Source organism: Rhincodon typus, chromosome 38 (genome assembly GCF_021869965.1).
Source record: "Rhincodon typus isolate 14 chromosome 38, sRhiTyp1.1, whole genome shotgun sequence".
Classification (NCBI taxonomy): Eukaryota; Metazoa; Chordata; class Chondrichthyes; order Orectolobiformes; family Rhincodontidae; genus Rhincodon; species Rhincodon typus.
Window position 1 is genome coordinate 16,155,136 of NC_063369.1, and position 24,508 is coordinate 16,179,643.

Consider the following 24,508-nt stretch of genomic DNA (forward strand, 5'->3'; position numbering starts at 1 on the left):
TCACACTGATCCTCACTCACTCACACTGACCCTCACTGACACTGATCCTTACTCCCTCACACTGATCCTCACTCCCACGGACTCTCACTCTTGGACCCTCACTGCCTGACCATCACTCTGTGGTTGTTTACTTTTGCACTGACTTGCCATTATCAAAATTACACAACCTGGGTACCCTTCATACCTGCCTGGCAGGCAAAGATCATCGTTGGAATTTAGATGATTGAATGTAAAAGGTGTAGCTTGTAATTTGTTTAGTAAACTGCACACTACTGCCTTTCTGTGGCATTGATGTTAATGAGAGTTATTTGACATTTCATTTCAAGACACAACGATATCATCAGATATTCTCTGACATTTTGTGTCTTTCTCTTCTTGTTTGGGAGTATTAAAATACTTCAGAAGCAAGTCATTCTGCCCAACAACTCTATGCTGGTCCTTAAGCTCCAGTCTATCATCCTCCTGCCCTATTTTGCCTCACCCTGCTGACAATTTCCTCTTTCCCATTCCCCGTCAAGTGTACCTTTAACTTTTCTTATGTGCATTGATGTTAGTGATCTCAACAATCACCTATGAACACATTTCATTTAATAACCAGTAATCAAAAAGCTTTCTGCAGAGCTCCTGATTGGATTTATCACTGTCTTTGTTGTATTTATTGTCGCACCACCTCACCTCTGGCTTGCTGACTTGTGGAAATGTTTTTTTTCCACCACCTGGTCTCTCCCCTACTTAAAGACCATAATCAGGTCAGCCCTTCTATCCACAATTCCACAAACAAACCTGATAGTTAAAATCCCTCAGCTTTGGTATTATTCCAGTCAGTCTTTCTCTTCAGTCTTTTATAATGTGGTAATCACCAGTGTGTTCTGACTGAGCTTAACACATCTTAAATATCGCACAAAAGAGAGGCACGTTGGCTGAAATTTTGCATCCTACACTCATAGGACAGATGTATGAACTTCTGTATTCGCTCATGGAATGTAGGCATTGCTGGCTAGGCCAGCATTTATTGCCCAGAGGGCAGTTATGAGTCATCCCCATTGCTGTGGGTCAGGAGTCACATATAGGCCTGACCAGGTAAGGACAGCAGATTTCCTTCCATAAAGAGTGGGATGTTTCCTTTTAAACCAACAATGGTTTCATGGGTCATCATTAGATCCGTAATACCAGATTTTTTATGGAATTCAAATTCCACTATACGCCATGGTCGGACTAGAATCCAGATCTCCAGAACGTTACCTGGGTCTCTGGGTGAACAGTCTGGTGATAATACCAATAGGCCATTGTTATCCATGTCAAATATCAAATGATAGCAATAATTTCTACCACAGGAGAAAGAGAGGCGGGTGGGGGGGTGGTGGGGAGTTGTGCCAATTGGTTGGCAGGTCAACTCTGATTGGTGAAGCTTTACCATGGTGATCATATCAGCAGCACCAACGTGCCATCCAATCGTCACCCCCTTTTATCCTGCAATATAAATTGTTGTGATCGTTTTAAATTTGACATTGTTGCATTTGGACCTGTGAATGCGAGATGGAAAACTTTGCCGACATGTCTGTCTTGTCAGCAAAATTTAACATATCCTTTCTTTTTCCAATTTGATTGACAAATGAGCCCCAATGCTTGGTTTGTTTACTCATGGTGCTGTTAATTTGTGTCGATATTTTTAGTAGTTTGTGTATCTGTAGCTCCAGATCCCTTGACTCCATTTCACCACTTCGACTTCTTTTTTCCAAGGAATTTATGACCCCCTTTTATCGTCCAACCTAATCTCATACAGCAAGCATTTCTACATTAAAATTAATTTGCAAATTGTACATCCATTTTACAAGTTTATTCACGTTTTCTTGTTAATCTGCCTGTGTTACCACATCACAAAATCTCTCCTTCAGCCCATCCTGTTGTCTGTGTCACCATCACTCAGTCACACTCACACCCTATAAACTTGGGAATATGTTCATCCACCCTCAACAAGTTCCATTAACTAAGCTAATGTTTTTCGTGCCACTGGGGGTTACAGTTGTGTGTAGGTGTCAGAATTGAAATGGTTGTTCCAAAAGTTGAAGCTGGGAGGGAGATTGCTGGAACACCATTAAATGGTTGACCCCCTTTGCTGTCTCATAACACTGCCCCCTTGCAGTTTCATCATCCCCACAATTATGTACTTGATCTGGAATTACCAGAGGCCAATCCAGATTGGAAACCTTTCAGTTGATCTTGTCTCCCTATTAATCCAGGACACTGAAGCCAGTTGGAGTACCTAAGTCAATTCAACGTTTTGAGTCCAGTATGACTTTTCCTCAACCGAAGAAGGGTTACAGGACTCGAAAAGTTAACATGGTTTCTCTTTCTCCACAGATGCTGCCAGACAGGCTGAGTTTCTCCAGCATTCTCTGTGTCTGTTTCAGATTTCCAGTATCTGTAGTATTTTTGCTTTAAACAGAACTCTTAGCAGTTATCAGGAAACTCAAGATAAAGTGGGCATCCAACCATTGTTCCTCCTGGCCCCTGTATCCTGGCACTATCACGTGCCAGGGGGCAACGCACCTCAGGCTGTGGTCTAAGATGATTGATGTTGAACTAACCACCATGAAAGATACAATATTTCCCTACCATCAGTTTTTAACAGCAAGGTGGGTCAACTGATGTGACAATGTTAACTGGTTAAGAAACCCGGCAGGTGACCTCCTCAGTTGCCCCCATTTTGCACCATTCCCTGCAGTTATCACCAAAAGCCCTCAGTGTGTTTATTACCTGCTGGAGTCTCTAGGGGTGGGAAGGGTGGAGCTTTGGCCTGGGACATGGTGCCAATCAACAGGTTGATTCTGAATGGCTGGGCTTAGATCCCGGGCTGGCACTGAGCTTGCTGAGACACAGAAGCACTATGGGCTGACGGCCAGGCAGTGAAAGCGATGGATCTATTTCGCGAACTCTTGTGAGTGAACGATGGTCAGAATACCAGCACATGACTGGATTGCAAGCATTAGTTCATAGCAGACTGGGTCTGTCCATGAATCAAGTACCGAATCATGCCCGACTGTTTGATATGATGTGACACATTTTTGTTTGTGTGATTATGTGCATTATTAGGAATAAAAGTGATCAGTTTGCGTCTCTATCCTACTTGCTCCGTAGTATTCGTCTGCCCCGGGACATTGCGGAAAGTCTTCGAGCCAACCAATGTGTTTGAGTCAGAGCATGAGGCAGGGGCCTGGTGCAAGGATCCTCTTCAGGCCGGTGACCGTATTTACTACATGCCGTGGATCCCATACCGCACCGACACACTGACCGAATACGGTTCGTGGGGGGACTACACGGCTGGACGGCCCACCACCTCGTACCGCCTGCCGCACCGAGTGGACGGCACAGGCTTTGTGGTGTATGACGGTGCCGTCTTCTATAACAAGGAAAGGACACGGAACGTGGTCAAGTTCGACCTGCGGACCCGCATCAAGAGCGGCGAGGCCATTATCGGTGGCGCCAATTACCACGACACTTCACCCTATCGCTGGGGGGGCAAGACTGACATTGACCTGGCTGTTGACGAGAACGGGCTGTGGGCCATCTATGCTACTGAGCAGAACAATGGCAAGCTGGTAGTGAGCCAACTCAACCCCTACACGCTGCGCTTCGAGGGCACCTGGGAGACGGTGTACGATAAGCGGTCAGCCTCCAACGCCTTCATGGTCTGCGGCGTACTCTACGCCGTGCGCTCGGTGTCCAAGGAAGACGACAGCGAGGTCATCGGTAATACCATCGATTTTGCCTTCAACACCAACCTCAACCGGGAGGAGCCGGTCTCCATCGCCTTCCCCAACCCCTACCAGTATGTCTCATCTGTGGACTACAACCCCCGGGACAACCAGCTCTATGTCTGGAACAACCATTTCGTGCTGAGGTACTCACTGGAGTTCGGACCCCCTGACCCAACCACAGGTAGGAACTGTTCCTTCATCTTCAAACTTTGTCACTTCTTGGGAGTGTTAGTCTGTATCGAGCGAGTCAGGTTGGGGAAGTTGGTATAACATAAGCCAATACTTTACACTTGGTGTGCTGCAGATTTGCATTTTAAAATTTGCCCCAAATTATTTTCCTTTTTTTCAAGCCAGTATTATTTCAAACATGTGGAAGTCTTCTTTTTGTTTTATTTGGACACAGGGTATGGGTGTCATTGGCTGGGTTAGCATTTATTGTCCCTCCCTAGTTGCCCCTTGAGAAGGTGGCGGTGAGCCGCCTTCTTGAACCGCTGCAGTCCATGTGCTGTAGGTTGACCCACAGTGCTGTTTGGGAGGGAATTCCAGGATTTTGACCCAGTGACAGTGAAGGAACAACAATATATTTCCAAGTCAGCATCATGAGTGGCTCGGAGGGGAACTTGCAAGAGGTGGTGTTCCCATGTATCTGCTGCCCTTGCCCTTTTAGATGGCAGTAGTTATGTGTTTAGAAGGTGCTGTTGAACAAGATTCGGTGATTTTCAGTAGCCCATCTTGTAGATAGTACACACTGTTGCCACTGAGCATCAGAAGTGGAGAGAATGAAAGTTGTGGATATGGAGCAAACCAAATGGCTTGTTTTGTCCTAGAAGGTGTTTAACTTCATGAGTGTTATTGGAGCTGCGCTCATCCAGGGAGGTGGGGAGTATTCCATCACACTCCTGACGTGTACTTTGTTATGCAGTGGGTCATTGTCTTACCACTGAACCAAAATCTCTGGGTTTGACTCCACTTCATGACTTGGTGGAGGGAGGTACATTGATAACAGGCACACAGAATGGGTATCAACTTGTAAATCCTTCCAGGCTCACTACATACTCTTCACTATATGCGATTTGCTATCCACTGATCTTTTTACTTGCAAGGTTGGTCCCAGACCCATCTTGTTTTCCCACATGGGTTCGTCCGGTCTGATCACATGTGTGGGACATAAGAACATTGTTATCTGTAGGAATTCTGTGCCTTATCTGCCGTGGATAACAAGGATTTGATGTACACCTTTGAATTCGTACTGAGGAGAGATCGTTCATCTGCTCCGTGTATGTGAAGAAATTTATTGTTCAGTGGACATTGCAGAACTTAAAAAGAACAGAGATAAGTTGGTGGAGTGGGCAGATAGGTGGATGACAGAATTCAATGCGGAGTAGAGTGAGATGATGCATCTTGGTGGGAAGATCATATACAAACAATAGGGCTACAATTGTACAGGAGCAGAAGGACCTGGGTGTTTTTGTCCTCAGATCATTGAAGCTGATTGGAAAGGTGGAGAGAGTAAGTAATAAAACCTACAGCGTCCTGGGATTTATTAATAGGCAAATAGGAGCAAAGAGGAGAAGCTGAAATTGTATAAGACACTTCTTACAGACCTCAGCTGGGGTATCGTGTACAGTTTTGGGCACTACATTATGGGAAAGATGGAAATGTATTGGAGAGACTGCAGGAGCGATATATAAAAAAGGATTCCAGAAGTTAGCCATTACAGTTGTGAGGATAGATTGGAGAAGCTGTCACTATTTCTCTTGAACACAGGAGGCTAACAAGACTTCAAAATCGTGAGGGATCTGAATACAATAGATAGAGAGAAACAGTTCCTCTTTGTTAAAAGACTAAAAATGTGAGAGCATAGACTTACAAAACAAAAGCAAGAACTTTTTCACTCAATGACTAGTTAGGTTATGGAATGCATTGCCTAAAAATGTGGTGGAGGCCGGTTCAATTGATGCTATCAAGAGGACATTGTTTCCATTGATATAATCATTCAGTTTGCAAAGGAAAAGGCAGGCAAATGGCACAAAGCCATAATGCTTATTCAGCCAGCAGGTGTAGATGCAATGGCCCGAATGGCCTCATTCTGTACTGTAATTGTCCTCTGACTCCGAAGTGTTCACAGCAGGAGAGATTTATGGTCAACCATTTAACAGTAAGGACCATTGAAGCTTCACCCATTATTTTCCATGGTACATCACAAAAGCACATGTTGTCACAGGATCTTGGAATTCTTGGGGTATGAAATAACTCCACAGAGGCCAGTATCCCATCACCAAGTCACCCTTTATTTACACGTGGAGAATCCATGACACTGATCCATCTCCGTCAGAGCCAGCTCTCAGAGTGAATCGAACCTCTGACCCTCCTGTTTAAATTTGTCAGCCAGGGCTCCCTGATTGGACCAGGTTAACAGCCCCAATCAGGGAACTGATCTATGAAGTCCACTTGGCTGACCTAGTTACAATCAGTACATTCCCTCCCACACTGAGCTTAAGACATAGACCATAGCTCTTCCTGGCACATTTTAGCACCGGGTCAGTTTCCTCTGAGTCTGCCTCTGATATGGGCGGTGTCTGATGCACAGTAGCTCGCCTCTTACACCCAAAGCATCTTGAAAGAAATTCATTCTCCTCTTCAGGTGGCAAAGGCATTGAGGTGGCGACATGCGCTGTGTCCATTTCAGATTCTGATGTATTCTCAACGCTTGACGGAGGAGGAGAACCACGGGTTCCGCAACAGTCGGAAATGCAGTCAAGGAGGGAGGCACATTTTGCTCCCGCGCCATTTGCATGTTTGCAGCTTTTATGTGGTCCATATACTTTGTTCAGGACCATCGCACCTACCTGAACTTTATATGTCACTGGACCTGACCTCACATCAACTATGCCTCTTACCTATACAGGACCATTTCCATGGTTTTGGCACGAATCTTCATCCCTTGAAGTAAACTGTCTCTCTCGCTTAATGGAGTCTTTTGTCTGGCATTGCTAATGCCAATTCACCACCGTCCCTGTGGTACGGGAAGATCAGATTTAACCTGGTGCAGATTGCTCTCCCCAATAGTAACTCTGCTGGAGCTATCCCTGTAGTTGCATGAGGGGTCGTCCTATGATCAAATAGGAACTGGGACAGTTAGGTATCTAGTGAAGCTGTAGGCTGTTTCTTTAAGCCTGCCTTCAAAGTTTGGACTGTTGTTTCTTCCAGCTCTTTGGATGATGGGTGGTATGGAGCTGTCCTTACATGACGAATACCATTCAACTTTTGGAAATACTCACATTCCTTGCTGGTAAACAATGGCCCGTTATCTGTAACCAACACCTCCGGGAATCCATGTATTGCAAAAGATAAGGCAGTTTTCCATAGACGTCCCTGTGTTTGACAAATGAGCTATATGCATATCCAGCCATTTTGAGTGAGCATTCACAATGACTTAGAACATCGAGGCCATGAAAGCACCTGCATACTCAATGTGTAACCAAGTCCAGGGTTTACCTGGCCATTCCCATGTGGGAGAGCTGCTGGTAGTAATGTTTGTCCTTGCTGGTACTCTGGGCACTGTCCCACCAATGCAGCTATGTCTGCATTCAGTCCTGGCCACCAGACATAACATCTCACCAACATCTTCATTTTGGAAACCCCTGGATGACCCTGGTGGAGTTCAGCCAGTACCTGGTGGTGACCTTTGCTTAGGACAATCACTCTCGCTCCCCATAATAACATACCATCCTCTACTGTGATCTGGTCTCTCTGGATCCGGAAAGGTTTCAGTTCTGGTTGTTACAGCCGTTTTGTTTTCTCCATCACCACCAGCTGTTTTAGTTTTGCCAGGACCAGATCTTGCTGCGTCCAAAGTACGATATTGTCAACTGTGACTGGAAGTGTGTGCAGAAAATTTAAAACCATCACAGACTGTTCCAGTGGTGTATCTGCCAGCAGGAGGCGGCTCAAAGCATTCGCATTTGATAATTGGCATCCCAGACAGTGTTCCAACTTCTAAGTATATTTTCTTAGTACTGGAGCCAACCACTGAATTCAGCCTGAAGCTATGGACGGCACTGTCTTGTTTTCTTTAAGTAGACCTATTAGGGGTTTGTGGTCCATTATTATTACAAATTTACGTCCGTAAATGTATTGGTGGAACTGCCTGACTACAAATATGACCGCCAAACCTTCCATCTCTATCTGGGCGTATGTATGCTCTGCATTAACCTGGATGCATATGCTTTTGGGCCACCTATGAGCTCATATTACCCTAATGCTGTACAAGGAGGCATCGCATGTCAATACCGATCTCGCTTGAGATCATAGTGTGCCAACACCTTAGAGGATGATAGCTGTTTCTTCACTTCCCTGAAGGCTATCGATTGGCTACGTGACCATTTCCAAGATGACCCTTTCTTAAGACTTAATGCAAAGGTGCTCGGATGGAGGTTACACATGAACTTTCCATAATAGTTCACCAGCCTAAGAAAAGCCCTAAGCTCCGGTACAGACATGGGAGTTGGAACACCTTTCGTCGCCCTCACTTTATCTTCCAATGGGTATAACCTGGTCTTGTTAACTCTGTAGCCCAAGTAGGTCACGTAGGGTACCTGGAACATACACTTTTTCCTTCAAAGGCATTTCCATGTAGGGTCTGTGTCCAAGTTCTCTATCTGCTCCTTATTGGTCTTCCCTGTTATTAGCACATCATCTAGATAAATGGCAACCTAGGGTAGACCTTGTAAAATCTTCTCCATTGTCCATTGAAAAATTGTACAGGTTGACGATACCCCAAATGGCAGTCTCGTTTATAGGTAATTAATTGTAACATACTTCTGGGAATGCTGATCTCACCACAATTACAAGTACACATGGCTCATGTCCAGCTTTGTGAAGGACAGCCTCCCCCGCCAGCTTTGCGTGTAAATCCTCTGTGCAAGGAGTCGGGTATTTATCCAGCTGCGAGAAGCGGTTTACCATTTAAAATCCTCACAAAGTCGAACCGACCCGTTGGGCTTCACAGTCGATACGACCGGTGCTGCCTGTTCCACATACTAGACTGGTTTGATGATTCTTCCACTTTGCTGCCTCCTGATTTCTGCCTCTACTTTTGCCCATGAGGCAAATGGCACTGGACTGGCCTTGCAGAATTGTGGAATTGATTCCTGGTCAACATGCAAGGTAGCCTTGGCCCCCTTGATAGTCCCTAGACCTTCCTGAAAAACTTACAGTTATTTAATTAGGACTTCACTAAGGCAGCCATTTTCTAATCAAAAAATGATGAGCCAATCTAGGTGAATCTTTCTCAACGAATTTCGCCCCATCAAGCTTGGTTCCGAGTCTTTTACTACAATCAGTGGTAACTGAACCAGCTGCTTCTCATAAGAGACTGGAACCGAAGTTGTACTCTTAATCTGTAAAGGCTCCCCATTGTAGTTTCTCAGTCTTGCAAAGTCCTTGTGCAAACTTGAAGGTTGGAGCCCAGAGTGAATTTTGGTAAAGACTGGTTCTGCGATCACTGAAACGGCTGTACCGATATCAGACAACACAGTGTGGAGCTGGAGGAACACAGCAGGCCAGGCAGCATCAGAGGAGCAGGAAAGCTGACATTTCTGGTCGGGACCCTTCTCCGGAAATGGGGGAGGGGTAGGGGGCTCTGAAATAAATAGACAGAGGGGTGGTTGGGCTGGGGAAGGTAGGTGGGATGGTGATAGGTGAGTGCAGGTAGGTAGTGGTGAGCATTGGTCAGTGAGGTGGGAGAAGCGGATAGGTGGGAGATAAGGCGGACAGTTCAAGGAGGCGGGGTTGAGAGGGAGGATTGGTCGTGGAATGAAGTCGGGGGTGGGTAGATTTTGAAACTAGTAAAGTCCACATTGAGACCAGTGGGTTGTAGGTTCCCAAGGCGGAATATGAGGTGCTGGTCCTCCAGTTTCCAGGTGGCGTCATTGTGACACTGGAGGAGGCCCAGGATGGACATATCATCCAGGGAGTGGGAGGGGGAGTTGAAGTGGTTCGCGACTGGAAGGTGTTGTCGTTTGTTGCGAACCGAGCGCAGGTGCTCTACAAATTGGCCTCCGAGCCTCTGCTTGGTCTCACTGATGTAGAGGAGGCCACATTGGGAACAGTGGACACAATAGACCACATTAGCGGATGTGCAGGTGAACATCTGTCTGATGTGGAAGGTTTTTTTGGGGCCTGGGATGGAGGTGAAGGGGGGGAGGGTGTAGGGGCAGGTGTAGCACTTCCTACGGTTGCAGGGAAAGGTGCCGGGGGTGGTGGGGCTCATGGGGAGTGTGGAGCGGACGTGGGGGTCACAGAGAGCGTGGTCCCTCTGGAAGGCAGATAAAGGTGGGGAGGGAAATATATCCTTGGTAGTGGGGTCAGATTGCAGGTGGCGGAAGTGGCGGAGAATGATGTGTTGAATCCGGAGGTTAATGGGGTGAAATGTGAGGACAAGGGGGATTCTGTCTTTGTTTTTATTGCGGGGAGGGGATGTGAGGGCAGAGGTGCGGGAAATGTAAGAGACCCTGTACCGATATCAACCTCCATTAGTACCAGGTGGCCATTTAACCAGATGTTTATTTTGATTGGAAACAAAAACAGAAGTTGTTGGAAAAGCTCAGCAGGTCTGGCAGCATCTGTGAAGGGAAATCAGAGTTGGACTGATGAGGGTGTCCACTTCTATTGGAATACACTGCAACTCATATGCTTTACTTGCCACATTTTCCATGATAAAGCCAATTGTGGTGCCTGTTTGAAGTCCAGTTGAGCTTCAGCTAGTACACTTTTGCATGGTTACATCATTAATCCCACTCAGCATCTCATTAAGGGTAAAACCAAAATCACAAGCTTCTGCCAGTCATCTTCACCTTGTCAAAGATCCCACTACGGATTCCTCTGGTTCTCGAATTGCTGAGTAAAACCAATAGCATCTCAGAATTAGAAGAGGCTTGGGCTAATAATATTCCTTAGCTCAACAATCAGTCAACTCTTTACAGGTTTTAGTATCTGTTGCTTCAGGGAAGGTAGACTCCTAATAACCAAAAAATCTGCGGGTCCACAAGCTGTCACAAGAATTACTCATTGCTTTTCATCTGCCCCAATATCATTTGCCCAGAAAAAATAATGCTTTCCTTCCATATACTGGACCCATCCTTTGACAGCAGGATTGAACAAGTCAAGTTTCCCAAATAAAAGCATGATGCCAGAAATGCTTACCCAACTCAAACACAACTGTTGCGAGTGAATTTCTTCAGTACGTTTCTCTCATTGCCACTGAAATAACTCCATGAAGGCTGGTACCCGTCACTAAGTCATTCTTTATTTACACGTGGACTGTCCTTGACACAGATCCAGCTCCCTCAGAGCCAGATCTCAGAGTGAACAAATAAATAGCCCCAATCAGGGAACTCATATGAGGTCCGTCTGGCTGACCTCGTTACAGTCACTGCAGGGCGGGTAGTTTTCTCAGTTGATTGGATAACCTTGTGGATCAGATTGGTCCCAATAGCACAGGGTTGAATCCCCATTCCAGCTGGAGTGGATTCACAATCTGCCACCTTGCCTTACCCATGGAGGCAATCTCAGGGCAGTCGGCCAAATCTGCCTTCTGGCTGAGAACAGAAGAAAATCCCAAGGACTGCAACAGTTTAAGAAGGTGGCTCGTCGCCACATCTTAAGGGCAACTAGGGATGGGCAATAAATTTCAGGTCTAGCCAGCAATACCTACATCCTGTGAACAAGTAAATAGAAAAGAAAGACTGCATAAAGAAGGCCAATTTCCTTTTATAAAGAGCGTTATTGAACCAATTGGGTTGTATAATTTGAGCTCACATTTACCAATTCATGTTATTCCGATTCCAAACTAGTTTAAGAAGTATGAAACTAGACACTAATACTTCCCTGGATAATGGCATTACACATATCTGCCTCCTACCTACCATCAACCCAGTACCCCAGCAGTCTCTCTTTAAATGTGCTCACAGCCTTTTTCCTTTCATTGGTATCAAATGATCCCAATTTGCATCCGTTGGTTTGAGATACTTGTGTATCTAGCGTACTGGCTTCCTGTTGTGTGTTTAGTAATATAAATAGTTTAGTAGGATGTTCATAAAAAGTGGGGATTCAAGCTAATCTTTCCCATTTTTGGTCAGAGACCTTATTACACAGCTCTGCAGCAGGGTGGACTTAAACCTGGACCTTCCAGACCAGACTTAGGGCCACTACAGCTGCACCACAAGAGCCCTAAGATATCTTCTAATCAACCTGTTCAAAGATGTTATGACATACCTTCGGAGCAGATTGGATTTGAACCTGAGTCTCCTAGCTCAGAGGTAGAGACACTACCACTACACTGCAACAGCCACTATGAAATATGCTCTAGGTGCTTGTTTTTGACCAGCACAGATGTGATGGGCCGCAGGGCCTTTTATGTGCTGCAGGCTTCTATGGCATCGGGAGTAGATGGGACTTGAAGGCAGGCCTCCTGGCTCAGAGGTAAGAACACTACTACTACACCAGAAGAGGTCAAGATTCAGTTCCATTCATATTTACTAACAAGTGGGGTCAACATATCTTGCCCGGATAGCATATGTGATGCTGCCAGGTTTTAAAATGGGGACTTTATATATTTAGGAGCGCATGATAACCACTGCACTACAGAAGCACAGCACAAAATGTTCTCAAAGATTTTTTAAAATTATTGAACCAATTTTTTAATCAACTTTTTCAGAGATGTTATTACATATTTCTGGAGCAGATGGGACATGAACCTGAGCTTCCCGGTCCAGCGGTACTATCTAATTAAACAGTTCCCTTCATCTGTGCACTTCAACAGTGTAATCAACATGTCGTTAACAGGCTTCTGGTTTAATAGCTTAGCTACTGTGCCTGCAGAGATGCTGTAGCCAAAACAATCGGGCATTATTGTACCTACAGTGAAACAACGAGCTGTTATTGTGACCGCTGTCAAATAACACTTAGATATTGCAGACTGAATCAGTGCATTGTTATTACACCCTGTACAGTGCACCAGCAGGGAGTTACACACATCCAAAGTGAGAACTGGAGCTCTGGTCTGCTTATGCATGAATCAGTCAGCTAACCCTAACCCTCTGTCCCTTTTGTGATTGGAGTATTTGGAGCATGAGCAGAACGACAGAGGGGGAGAAGGTGGTGTAGCAATGATGTTGAGCAAGACCCCAGTGAATGTTACGCTGACATGGGTCCGAATCCCACGTTATGCCAAATGGTGAAATGTAATTTCAATTAATAAATCTGGAACTAAAAGCTATGGTGACTATGAAACTATTACTGATTGTTGAATAGCCCGAGTTGGCTCACTCATGTCTTTTAGGGACGGAAACTGCCATCTTTACTTGGTCTGGTCTACATGTGACTCCAGACCCACAGCAATGGGTTTGGCACTTAACTGTCCTCTGCCACAAGTTTTGAAGGACAGTTAGGGATAGGCAATAAATGCCAGCCTTGCCAGGGATGCCAACAAAGAAGTTTTAAAAAGCACGATCAGGAATCCATACTGAACTTGTTCATTCGGCGTATTCCAGACCCATTGTTGCTGTACCATGGAGTATGAAACATACCCTTTATCCTGACTCTGCACACACCACACGCTACCTATAAGAGAAAAGGGGCCCAAAACTAAACCAGTCCATGGAGCTGTTGTACTTTCACCTCCAGGTTTGATGTGTTCAATGCAGATTCGTAAGCCTGTAATGCAGGTTGATACACTGAGGAAGTGCCACACAGTCAGAGGAGCTGTCTTTTGAATGAGACATTAAAGCAAGCCCCTACCTGCCCTGCCAGGTGGATGTGAAAGATCCTATAGCAATTATGACATACTCCATGTTTTTGTTTCACTTCAGGATGGCCAAGACTGTAGAAAGTGAATTAGGTCAACAATGGCAACTTAATCAGTATGTGAATTATGTGAACTTAATCATTTTCTGAAGAAGGGTCCAGACCCGAAACGTCAGCTTTCCTGCTCCTCTGATGCTGCTTGGCCTGCTGTGTTCATCCAGCTCTACACCTTATTATCCCTTCATCATTATGCAGTACCTTTACCAGAACGAAAATTACTCAAGGTGCTTCACAGTGGTGTTACAAAACAAAATATGAAACCAAACCATATATGGAGTTATTGGGTCAGGTGAACTTGATCAAAGAAGCTTTTAGGATTGCCTTAAAGGAGGAGAGTGCAGTAGAAAGACGTGGGGCAAGGAAGAACTCCAGATTCCAAGGCAGGGCAATTAAAATCAGTGACATTTCAGAGGCCAGAATTAGAGCAGTGAAGAGATCACAGTGATTTGTGGGGCTGGAGGAGGTTACAGAGATAGGGATGGGTATAGAGGCTGGAGGAGGTTACAGAGATACAGTGGGGTGCAGGTGCTGGCAGAAGTTACTGACATAGGGAGGGGTGTACGGGCAGGAGGAGGTAACATTGATAGGGAGCGGTGTAGGGGCTGGAGGAGGTTACAGAGATAGGGAAGGGTGTAGGGGCTGGGGGAGGTAACAGTGATTGAAAGGGGTGTAGGGGTTGGAGGAGGTAACAGTGATTGGAGGAGTGTGGGGGGCTGGAGAGGTTACAGAGATAAGAAGGGGTATAGAGGCTGGAGGAGGTCACAGAGATAGAGTAGGGTGTAGGGTCTGAAGGCAGTTACAGAGATAGGAAGGGGTGTAGGGTCTGGAATAGATTACAGAGATAGAAAGGGATGTAGGGTCTGGAGGAGGTTGCAGAGATAGGGAGGGGTGTAGTGGCTGGAGGAGGTTACAGATAGGAAGAGGGTGTAGGGGCTTGAGGTGGTTCCAGGGATTGGGAGGGATGTAGGGACTGGAGTAGATTACAGAGATAGGGAGGGTAGGGGCTGTATGAGGTTACACAGATATAGAAGGGTGTAGGGGTTGGCAAGGGATACAGAGATAGGGAGGGGCGTAGGGGCTGGAGGAGTTAACAGAGTTAGAGAGGGTGGAGGATATGACAGAGATAGGATGGATTGTAGAAGCTTGAGGAGGTTGCGGAGACAGAAAGGGGAGTATGGTCTGGAGGAGTAACAGTGAAATGAGAGAGGTGTAGTGGCTGCAGAAGATGACAGAAATGGGGAAATAGACATAGAGAGGGGTCTAGGAGCAGGATTGGATATAGCGATAGGAACAGGTGTAGTGGTTGGTGGAAGATACAGAGATAGGGAGTGGTGTAGGGGCTGGAGGAGCTTGCAGAGATAGGGAATGGTGTAGGGACTGTAGGTGGTTACAGAGATGGGGAGGGGTGTAGGCGCTGGAGGATGTTAGAGAGGGAGGCAGTGGAGCGATTTGAAAGTGAGGGTGGGAGTTTTGGTCTTCAGATTGCAGCACCGAGAGTCAGTGAGGGTTAGTGAACACAGGGATGATAGGAAGATGGGGCTTGTTGCGTGTTAAGACAACAGTATTGTGATTGACCTCCAGTTTACTGAGGTTAGAATGGAGAACTAGCATTGGAATGGCTGAGTTTAGTGGTATCGATAAAGCACAGATGAGGACTGCAGCAGTAAATGTGCTGCACCTTATCTCATCAAATGCTAATGTGAGCCCATTGCAAAGCCCTAAGCCAGCATTGATCTGAAGCACAGAGAAAGCAAGCTGCATGATCCCAGAATCAAAGAGTGGAAGCTAGCTTTGAGATAGTTCAGCAGCAGGGGGAATGGGATGATAATCCTATTCTCCAGCAGCCAGGTTTGATACTGATATAGATTTGCCTGGCCTTGATGTGACTGACGTTTGGAAAGGTCAGCTCACACAACAAACAATAAGAAACACAAATATATTTCCCAAGGTCCAGTTGCATTGTGAAGAAAGCAAAGGCTTTAAAAAAAATGGATTGTCCGCAGAGCAATGGAACATCATTCAGGCAATCACTCTGCCAAGTACCGCCTGCTCATTGCTGGAAAATCAAGTAACTCTGAAACTGATATTTTATTGTCCATTTGCTCCCTGGATATGCGCTCTGTAAAGTGATGTGATAAATTCCTGAATTTGGGCTTGTAAATGGTGGAGAAGTTCTGAAGGTTCAGCCAGTCTTTGGAGAGAGCTGTGAAAGGTGATACTGGTTTCTGTGTGTACTTTCAAATGTGTTGTGTGCTGCATGCTTACAGCTTGAGTTTCTAGCAACTTTGACAGTTCATTCACTTCAAGCCCAAATTCTGCAGTCAGCCATAAAAGTCTGCCTCGGCATTGGATATACTTAATGACCCAGCCTCAACAGCCCACCGTGGTAAAACATTCCACAGATTCCCTCTCTTCCAAATGAAGAAATTCCTCCTCACTTCTGTCTTAAATGGGCAACGTCTTGTTCTGAGATGATGCCCTGTGGATCTATACTGTTCCATAGAGGGAAACAATCTTTTTATGTCTATCCTGTCAAGTTCTTTATGACCTTGTATCTTCCAATAAGTTCACTTGTCACTCTTTCAAACTCCAACAAGGATAGACCCAACCTACTCAACCTCTGTTCATAAAATAGTCCCTCTATAACTGATATAGACTGAGTGAACCTTCTCTGGACTCCTTCCAATGTCAGTATTTCATTCCTTAATTAAGGGCCCAAATATGTTCACACAGTATTCCAGCTGTGGTCTGACTAGTAGCTCGTATAGTTTTAGCAAAACCTCCCTACTTTTATACTCCATTCCATTTGCCTTCCCTATTAACCATGGAACTTGGATGCTAACGTTTGATGATTCTTGAATTGTTGCAGTACATGGTGGATTAGTGCTGACAAGGCTCGGCTTGGCCTTCTTGTTTCCACTGTCTAGTTCAATACATTATCCTGCTCTTACACTCCAGCACTTCACCAGGATTTGATTAGCTACAAGACATAAATACTGCGGCGATAGAATGAGGCTCCTCAGCCCATCATATGTGAGCTGGCTCTCTGTAGAAGCAATATACCTGATGCCGATCCCCTGCCCTCTCCCTGTAACCCTGCACAATCTTTCTTTTTGGATAATTATCCAAATCTCTCTTGAACCTTGTTTGAACCTGCACCCCCCACCACACTCTCAGGCAGCATATTTTAGATCCCAATTACTCACTACAAAAAGATGCTTCACCTGATATCGTCAGTGCTTCCTTGCTTGATGACATCCTGAGGTCGCAAATGGCATTCAGTAAACATCTCATTTCCATTTTCTCCTGCTCTTGGACACTCCTGCCAGCTATCCACCATTTGGACCTTGAATGCTTCCCACAGAGTGATGGAGGTCAAAGCCAGCACAACAGCAAGCAGGTTGTGCGTTGATGAGATAGTCTGTGATCCCTGTGACTGAGGGCTCCACTCCCAGCGTTTGCCATCTCCCTTAAACAGACTGCCACTCTGTTGCCTTCCTGCACACCCCATAGACATTGCTCATGAACCCTTTCCTTCATTAGACACTGGGTGCTGGGCACATCAACTGGGTGCTAGCCCACATCTATTGCCCCACCTCTGATGCCCTTGATTCTCCCTGATCCTCCATCAAACCTTACCCGTGTCAAGAAAGTATGAAATAGGAGCAGGGGCAGGCCATTGAACCCTTGCTCCAACATTCAGTAAGATCTTTTCTGATCTGATTATAGCCTCAACTTCATTTTCCTCTCCGCCTGCCTCCATCGTCCTCCATTGACAGTCAATACCCAGTCGACTACAAAAGTTATCCCACTTTGCACGCACGTTGCAATTAAATTCTTTTGAGATTGGTTCTTCAGTGGTCCCTCGACCTCAGGAATTGGGCCCAGTGATGAATAGGCGATGGGAACACGTGTTCAAGGTTCATCTTATTCCTTTATGGCAGGATCTGGCCAAAATAAACTGGGAACTTTGGCCGGTAAATCTTCAGCAGAACAGTTGGAGGTGTTCAGAAAAGTACTGGGGAAGGTACAGGCCTAACATTTTCCCTTCAGGGTGAAATGTAGGAGCAACGTGTCCAGAGAATCATGGATGTCAGGAATATTCAGGACTGAATAAAAAGGAAAAGAGAGCAAATCAATGGGGGACCGAGAGGAGTATAGAAAGTTCAGGAGGAAACATGAGAAAGCAATTAGGAGAGCAAAGAGGGCACATGAAAAAAGTGCTGGTGAGCAAGATCAGGGAGAATTCAAAGATATTCTACAAGTCTTTCAGAGGGTAGAGAATGACCAGGGAAAGAGTAAGGCCTATGAGGGACTAAGGGGGCAATCTGTGTGTCGAGCCAGAGGACATTGGTAGAGTGTTAAATCAGCGCTTCATATCTGTCTTTACTTCAGAGATGGAGGCTGCAAGTATAGAATTCAAGAAGGTGGACCGTGAGATTCTTGATCAGATTGATGTATAAAGCATGGATGTGTTGGAGGTTTTGGTAGGTGAGAGAGTGGAAAGATCACCAGATCTGGGATGAGTTCTATCCCAGCCTGCTGTGGGACACAAAGCAGGAAATAACAGAGGCCCCTGATCCAAATTTTTAAATTGTCTCTGGCCACAGGGAAGCTGCCAGAGGACTGGAGGATGGCTAATGTGGTTTCACTTTACAAGGAGGGTGGTACAGCTAGACCAGGGAATCATAGACCCATCAGTCTAATATCAGTGGTAAGGAAACTGTTGGAGAAAATAGTGAATGAGAAAATCAATCTCCATTTAGAGGGGCCAGGTTTAATCAGGGATAGTCAGCATGGCTTTGTCAGAAGCAGGCCATGGCTAACAAATCTGATGGAATCTGATGGCCGAGGAGGTGACCAAGTGTTTGGATGAGGGTAGGGCAGTTGATGTAGTTTACATGGATTTCAACAAGGCCTTGCACAAGGTCCCACATGGGAAACTGTTAAAGAAGGTAAAAACACATGAGATCCAAGATAGTTTGGCAATTTGGATCCAAAACTGGCTCAGTGACAGGAGACAGAGGCTGGTGGTAAGAGGCTGTTTGTGTAACTGGATCCCAGTGTGCAGTGATGTACCACACGGCTCAGTGCTGAGTCCCTTATTGTTTGTGATATTCACAAATGATATAGACAAGAATTTCGGGGAATGATAAGTAAGTTTGTGGATGACATGAAGCTTGGCGAGGTGGTTGACAATGAGGAAGAAGGTCTTTAGTTACAGAGGATACAAATAGATGGGTTAGATGGGCAGTTGGAATTTAACCATGATAAGTGTAAGGTGATGCACTTTGGAAGAAGGAACAAGACAACAGAATACTCAACGATTGGCAGGACACTAGAAAGCTTGGGGTGTTTGTCCACAGATCCCTGAAAGTGGCAAGGCAGCTCAATTGGGTAGTTTAAAAGGCATACGGGATGCTTGCCTTTATCAGACATGGTATAGATTATAAGAGCAGGGAGGTCATGTGGAGCCGCACAGAATTTTCATTACTCCACAGTTGGAATACTGTGTACAGTTCTGGGTCACCACACTGTAGAAGGGATGTGATTGCACTGGAGGGTTTGCAGAGGAGATTCACCAGGATGTTGTTTGGGATGGAGCGTTGCAGCGGTAAAGAGAGGGTGGATAAGAGAAGTGTTCTGCATGGCAACACTTCTGCCATTCAGGCTCAACTTGCCAACACATCCTGTGGTGTAAATTGTTGTGATCATTTGAAGTTTGGCATTCTTGCATTAGGCCTGACGAGTGCAAGATGAGATGTACAGCACAAAAACAAACTCTTCATCCAACTCAACCCTGCTGACCAGATATCCCAGATTAATCTAGGCCCATTTGCCAGCAGTTGGCCCATATCCCTCTAAACTCTTCCTATTCATATACCCATCCAGATGCCTTTTAAATGTTGTAATTGTACCTGTCTGTACCTCCTCCTCTGGCATTGGTGTGCATTGACTAGTTCCTTTTTACATAAAGAATACTCAATGAATGGCAGGAAATTAGGAAGCTCAGAGGAATAGGGGGATCTTAAAGTGGCAGGGCAGGCTGATCAGGTGGTTAAGAAGGCATGCGTGACATTTGCCTTTGAGTTGAGGCATAGATTATAAGAGTAGGGCAGTTATATTGGATCTACACAGAACTTTGGTTAGGCCACAGCTGCAGGACAGGGTGGAATTCTGGTCCCCACACTATACGAAGGATGTGATTGCACTGGAAGGGGTGCGGGGGAGTTTCACCAGGAGGTTCCCTGGGAAGGAGCATTCCAGCAATGAAGAGAGGCTGGATAAGTTCAGGTTGTTTCCTTTACAAGAGAGAAGGTTGAGGGCTGACTAATTGAGGTGTATAAGATTATTTGAAACATGAACAGGGTGGATAGGAAACAGCTGCATTGAAGGATCAATAACAAGGGGGAAAAGTTTTAAAGTGAAAGATAGGAGATTTAGAAGGGATTTAAGGTAAAATGTTTTCACACAGAGGGCGGTGGGGGGTCTGCAATGTGCTTCCTGGGCAGATAGTTGAGGCAGGAAACCTCACAATGTGTCATAACATTCAAAGTTATGGGCCAAGTGTTGGAAAGTAAGAAAAGTGTAGATATTAGTGTATTTTTGGCAGTACAGGCTGGATGGACCGAAGGGCTTTTTCTGCACTGTATGATTCTACAACCCTGTGAAATGATATCTGCAAGTTTTTAAAAGATGCTGTTTTTATATCACTTTATATTGTATACAGTATTACTATCTCTGCACCCAAACAGATCAGCTTAATTTTAAATGCTTACTGAAGAAGCTACAGTTGCTGATTAATTCCATCTGGGGATATGGCCAGGGTTGTGGATGGGTCTGGAGAGGGATACGATAGTTCTGAGATGCCAATTTTTTAAACTGGTGCATAAGATGGGGGAAAGACTATATGTGGTAGAAATAACCTTACACTTGAAAGTCCTCAATCCTTTGCTCTGGTTTATGCTATTTTGGGTTTCATAAACTTGAAAGAACAATGGTACGCACAATATGGAACTGGAGGAACACAGCAGGCCAGGCAGCATCAGAGGAGCAGGAAAGCTGACGTTTCGGGTCGGAACCCTTCTTCAGGAATTTCTGTGTGTCCTCCAGCTCCACACTGTGTTATCTCTGACTCCAGAATCGGCAGTTCTTACTATCTCTGAGTGGTACCCACAATTACTTGTTTCGTGGGACATGGGTGTCACTAACCATAGCAACATTTGTTGCTTGCCCCTATCCTGAAGGTAAAAACAATAAAACTAACAAAATAGATCGAGTGGTCCAATTCATCTCATTCTTCTAAATGGAGAACCAGTACATTCATTTATAAGTGTTCCTGGTTTTCCCATTGGGTAGGGCCGTTGAACTGATTGGCCTTTCACGGGACAGTTAAGTGCTAACCACATTGCTGTTGCTCTGGAGTCACATGTAGGCCAGACCAGGTAAGGATGGCAGATTTCCCTCCCTAAAGGGCCAGATGAGCTTTTACAAATGATAATTTTATTATCTTATTCAGATATTTAATAATTGATTTTAGATTCAGTTGCGTTGGATATGACCCCACATCCTCCAAAGTGTGAGGCTGGGTGTTGGGATTGTTAGTCTAGTGATGTTACCAGCACGTCACTGTTAATCTGATATTTAACAAGTCAAGGGTTAAGTCCCAGATGGCCATGGGACTGCTCTCTCATTAGAAAGAGAGAGAGAGAGGACTGGTGGTGGTTTAACCTGAGGGTCACCACACCTCAGGTGAAGAGAAAATTGAAAAGAAGGGTCCTTCATAGTAACCTCAGCCAATGCAGGAATTGAACCCACACTGTTGGTGTCACTTTGTCTCCCAAACTAGCTAACCCAGTGACTGTTTAATAAGTGCTCTCCACTCTGATGGTATTTCTGCAATCTCCAGAGACAGACATTTGCTGTTTCCCAAAGTTTAACTGGTTGAAGGAGTCAAATCTGTCACATTGGGGCACTCCTGTGTATCATTCTTTCAAAATCACTGGGGGATTTCAGTGAGATTGTGAGAAATGTTTGCTGTGTTATGAGAGACTTGGGTGCGGTAATGAAATTTTGTTTTTGCATCGTTGTGGCATATACCAGCTCTGGGGTGAGGTTGTAAGACAGTGCTGAGGGAGTGCTGCACTGTCAGAGACTCTGTTTTCCGCATGCAAAATAAAGTGCATTTACTCTCTCAGGTGAAGACAAGGAATCCTGTTGCAAGACATGAAAACGAACAGGCGAGTTCTCCCCTACGTCCTGACCACTATTTCTCCCTCAACTAATATTGCTAAAACAGTTAATAATACTAATTTTGCTGAAACAGTTAATAATACTAATATTGCTAAAACAATTTATCTGGTCTTTATCACATTGCAGTCTGTGGGAGCTTGCTGTGCACTAATTAGCCAATCCATTTCCTGCATTGCAACTGTACTAGCTCCTGCTGGGGCAGCACGGCGGCTCAGAGGTTAGCACTGCTGCCGCACAGCACCAGGGACCCGGGTTCACTTCCACCCTCGGGTGACTGTGTGGAGGTTGCACATTCTCCCTGTATCTGTGTGGGTTTGCTCTGGTTTCCTCCCACAGTCCAAAGATGTGCATGTAGGTGGATTGACCATGCCAAATTGCCCTTAGTGTCCAAGGATGTGTAGATTAGGGGGATGGATATGGGTGGGATGCACCAAGGGTTGGTGTGGACTTGTTGGGCCAACGGGCCTGTTTCCACACTGCAGGGATATCTATGAAAGACCTATCTAGTTGGTCCCATTCTCCAGCCCTAGCTTTCTAAATTCATCACATTCAAATATATATTCAGCTCTCTTTTGAAACCTCATATGGAATCCACCTCCTCCTCTCTCCCAGGTAGCGCATTCCAAATCTTAACATCTCTGAGTAAAGAAGTTTCTCCTTAGCTCAATCCTAGCTCTTTGCTGTCGGTCTTGGAGTTATGACCCCTAGTTACTGATATACCAACTATTCGAAACAAAATATCCTTCTTTACCCTGTCAAAATTGTTCATAATTTTGAACATTTCAATAAGGCCACCTCTTAATCTTCTCTGCTTTGAGGAGAATAAGCCCAATTTCTCTAATCTTTCCTCATATCTAAAATTTCTCATTCCTGGTATCATTCTAGTGAATCTCTCCAGGGCTTTAACATCCTTTTAAATAAGGTGCCCAGAACTGAGCACAGTAATCCAAATATGGTCTGACCAATGATTTATGGAGGTGAAGCATCACTTCCTTGTTTTTATACGCTAGGCCTCTATTTATAAACCCAAGGATCCTATGAGCCTTCTAACAACTGTTTAACTTGCCTGGCTGTCTTCAGAGAATCCCAAAGTCACTCTGCTCCTCAAAGTTGTATTGTCTCTCATGATTCTTCTACTGAAGTGCATTTCCTGACATTTCTCTGCATTGAAATTCATTTGTGAAGTGTCTGCCCATTTGGCCAACTTGTTAATGTCCCTCCGAACTTGCTCAGCACCATCCTCACAATTCTGTATTCTCCCTGCAAAGTTGGAGATTTTGCCCTCAACACCCATCTCCAAATTAGTCATATGAATCAGAAAAAGCAAGGGTCCCAGCATCAATCCCTGGAGAACTCCTCCTTCCGTCTGAGAATTGCCCATCTATACATACCTCTGTTTCCGATCTTTTGGACAACTTCTAATCCTTGCTGCCAAGGACGCATCAATCCCAAACATTTCTAACTTGCTAACTAACCAGCCATGTGGCACCGTATTAAATCTTTTCTGAAAGTCCAAATATACAGCATTCACAGCACCAACCTCATCCACTGCTTGTGTTACCTCGTCAAAGAACGCAATTAAAGTTGTCAGAAATGACCTGCCCTTCACTGTCTAGTATTAACTTATTTTTCTGTAAGTGTATATTTACCCTATCCCATATTATGGCCTGTATCATTTTGCCACTCTTGGTGTCAAACTGATAGGCCTGCAGTTCCCCTGGGTTATCCTTTGCCCCTTACGGGTGAAAGGTACTCTATAAATGCAAGTTCTTTTTTCTGTCCTCTTTGTCCAGGGAATTTCAGTCAACCTCTTTACTGTGTCTGGATCTGATATTTGGCTGTGGTTGGTGTAGATACTGAGTGACAAGTTTTTCTTTCTTTTTAGCACAAGTCACAGTGGCTTCCACAAGCAACACAGCTGCGGCAAAACCAACCATGGTAACCACGACAACCACCACCAGGAAAGCTCCGCTCACTACCATGGCAGTGGGTGCAATTAACCAGCTGGTACCAGAACAGCGGCCCATCACGCCCAATGCCCCCAGTACCAGGCAGACACCTCTAAACAACCAACAGCCATCACCGCAGCGATACTGTGAATCAACAGAGGCCAGAGGCATCAAGTGGCCATCGACACAGCAGGGTGTACTGGTGGAGAGACCATGTCCCAAAGGGACTAAAGGTATGAGGCTGGCATTTGTAAACTGGCAGAGGAAGAAATATCCTGTTTCAAAAGATAGCTTGCCGGTGCCTTTCGCTGGTGATATGCACATGTGATTCATCCTCAATCCATCCAACACGTAAGGACTTGCATCTCCGCACTGCCTGGCACCTGTTCCCTCATTCCCAGCACTGCCTGGGCAGAGTTTCCCCATTCTCAGCTCTGTCTGGGTAGAGATCCCCATTGCCAGCTCTGTCTGGATAGAGATTTCCCATTCCCAGCACTGCCTGATAGGGATCCGCATTCCCAGCTCTGCCTAGGTAGAGAAACCCATTCACAGCACTGCCTGGTTAAGGATCCACCTTCCCAGTGCTGCCTGGATAGAGATCCCCATTCCCAGCAGCATCTGGATAGAGATTCCCATTCCCAGTACTGCCAGGATGGAGATTCCCATTCCCAGCACTGTCTG

General features: G+C 45.4%; 1 protein-coding gene across 1 annotated transcript in view; it reads left to right on the forward strand.

Annotated features, from left to right (window-relative positions):
• LOC109919125 (adhesion G protein-coupled receptor L1-like) overlaps nt 1–24,508 on the forward strand; it is a 337,549-nt gene that overhangs the window by 226,072 nt on the left and 86,969 nt on the right. Inside the window, exons 5-6 of the mRNA XM_048617997.1 lie at nt 3,139–3,939; nt 23,764–24,060. Of these exons, the coding sequence (XP_048473954.1) occupies nt 3,139–3,939; nt 23,764–24,060 (1,098 nt within the window). The remainder of the gene's footprint in view (nt 1–3,138; nt 3,940–23,763; nt 24,061–24,508) is intronic.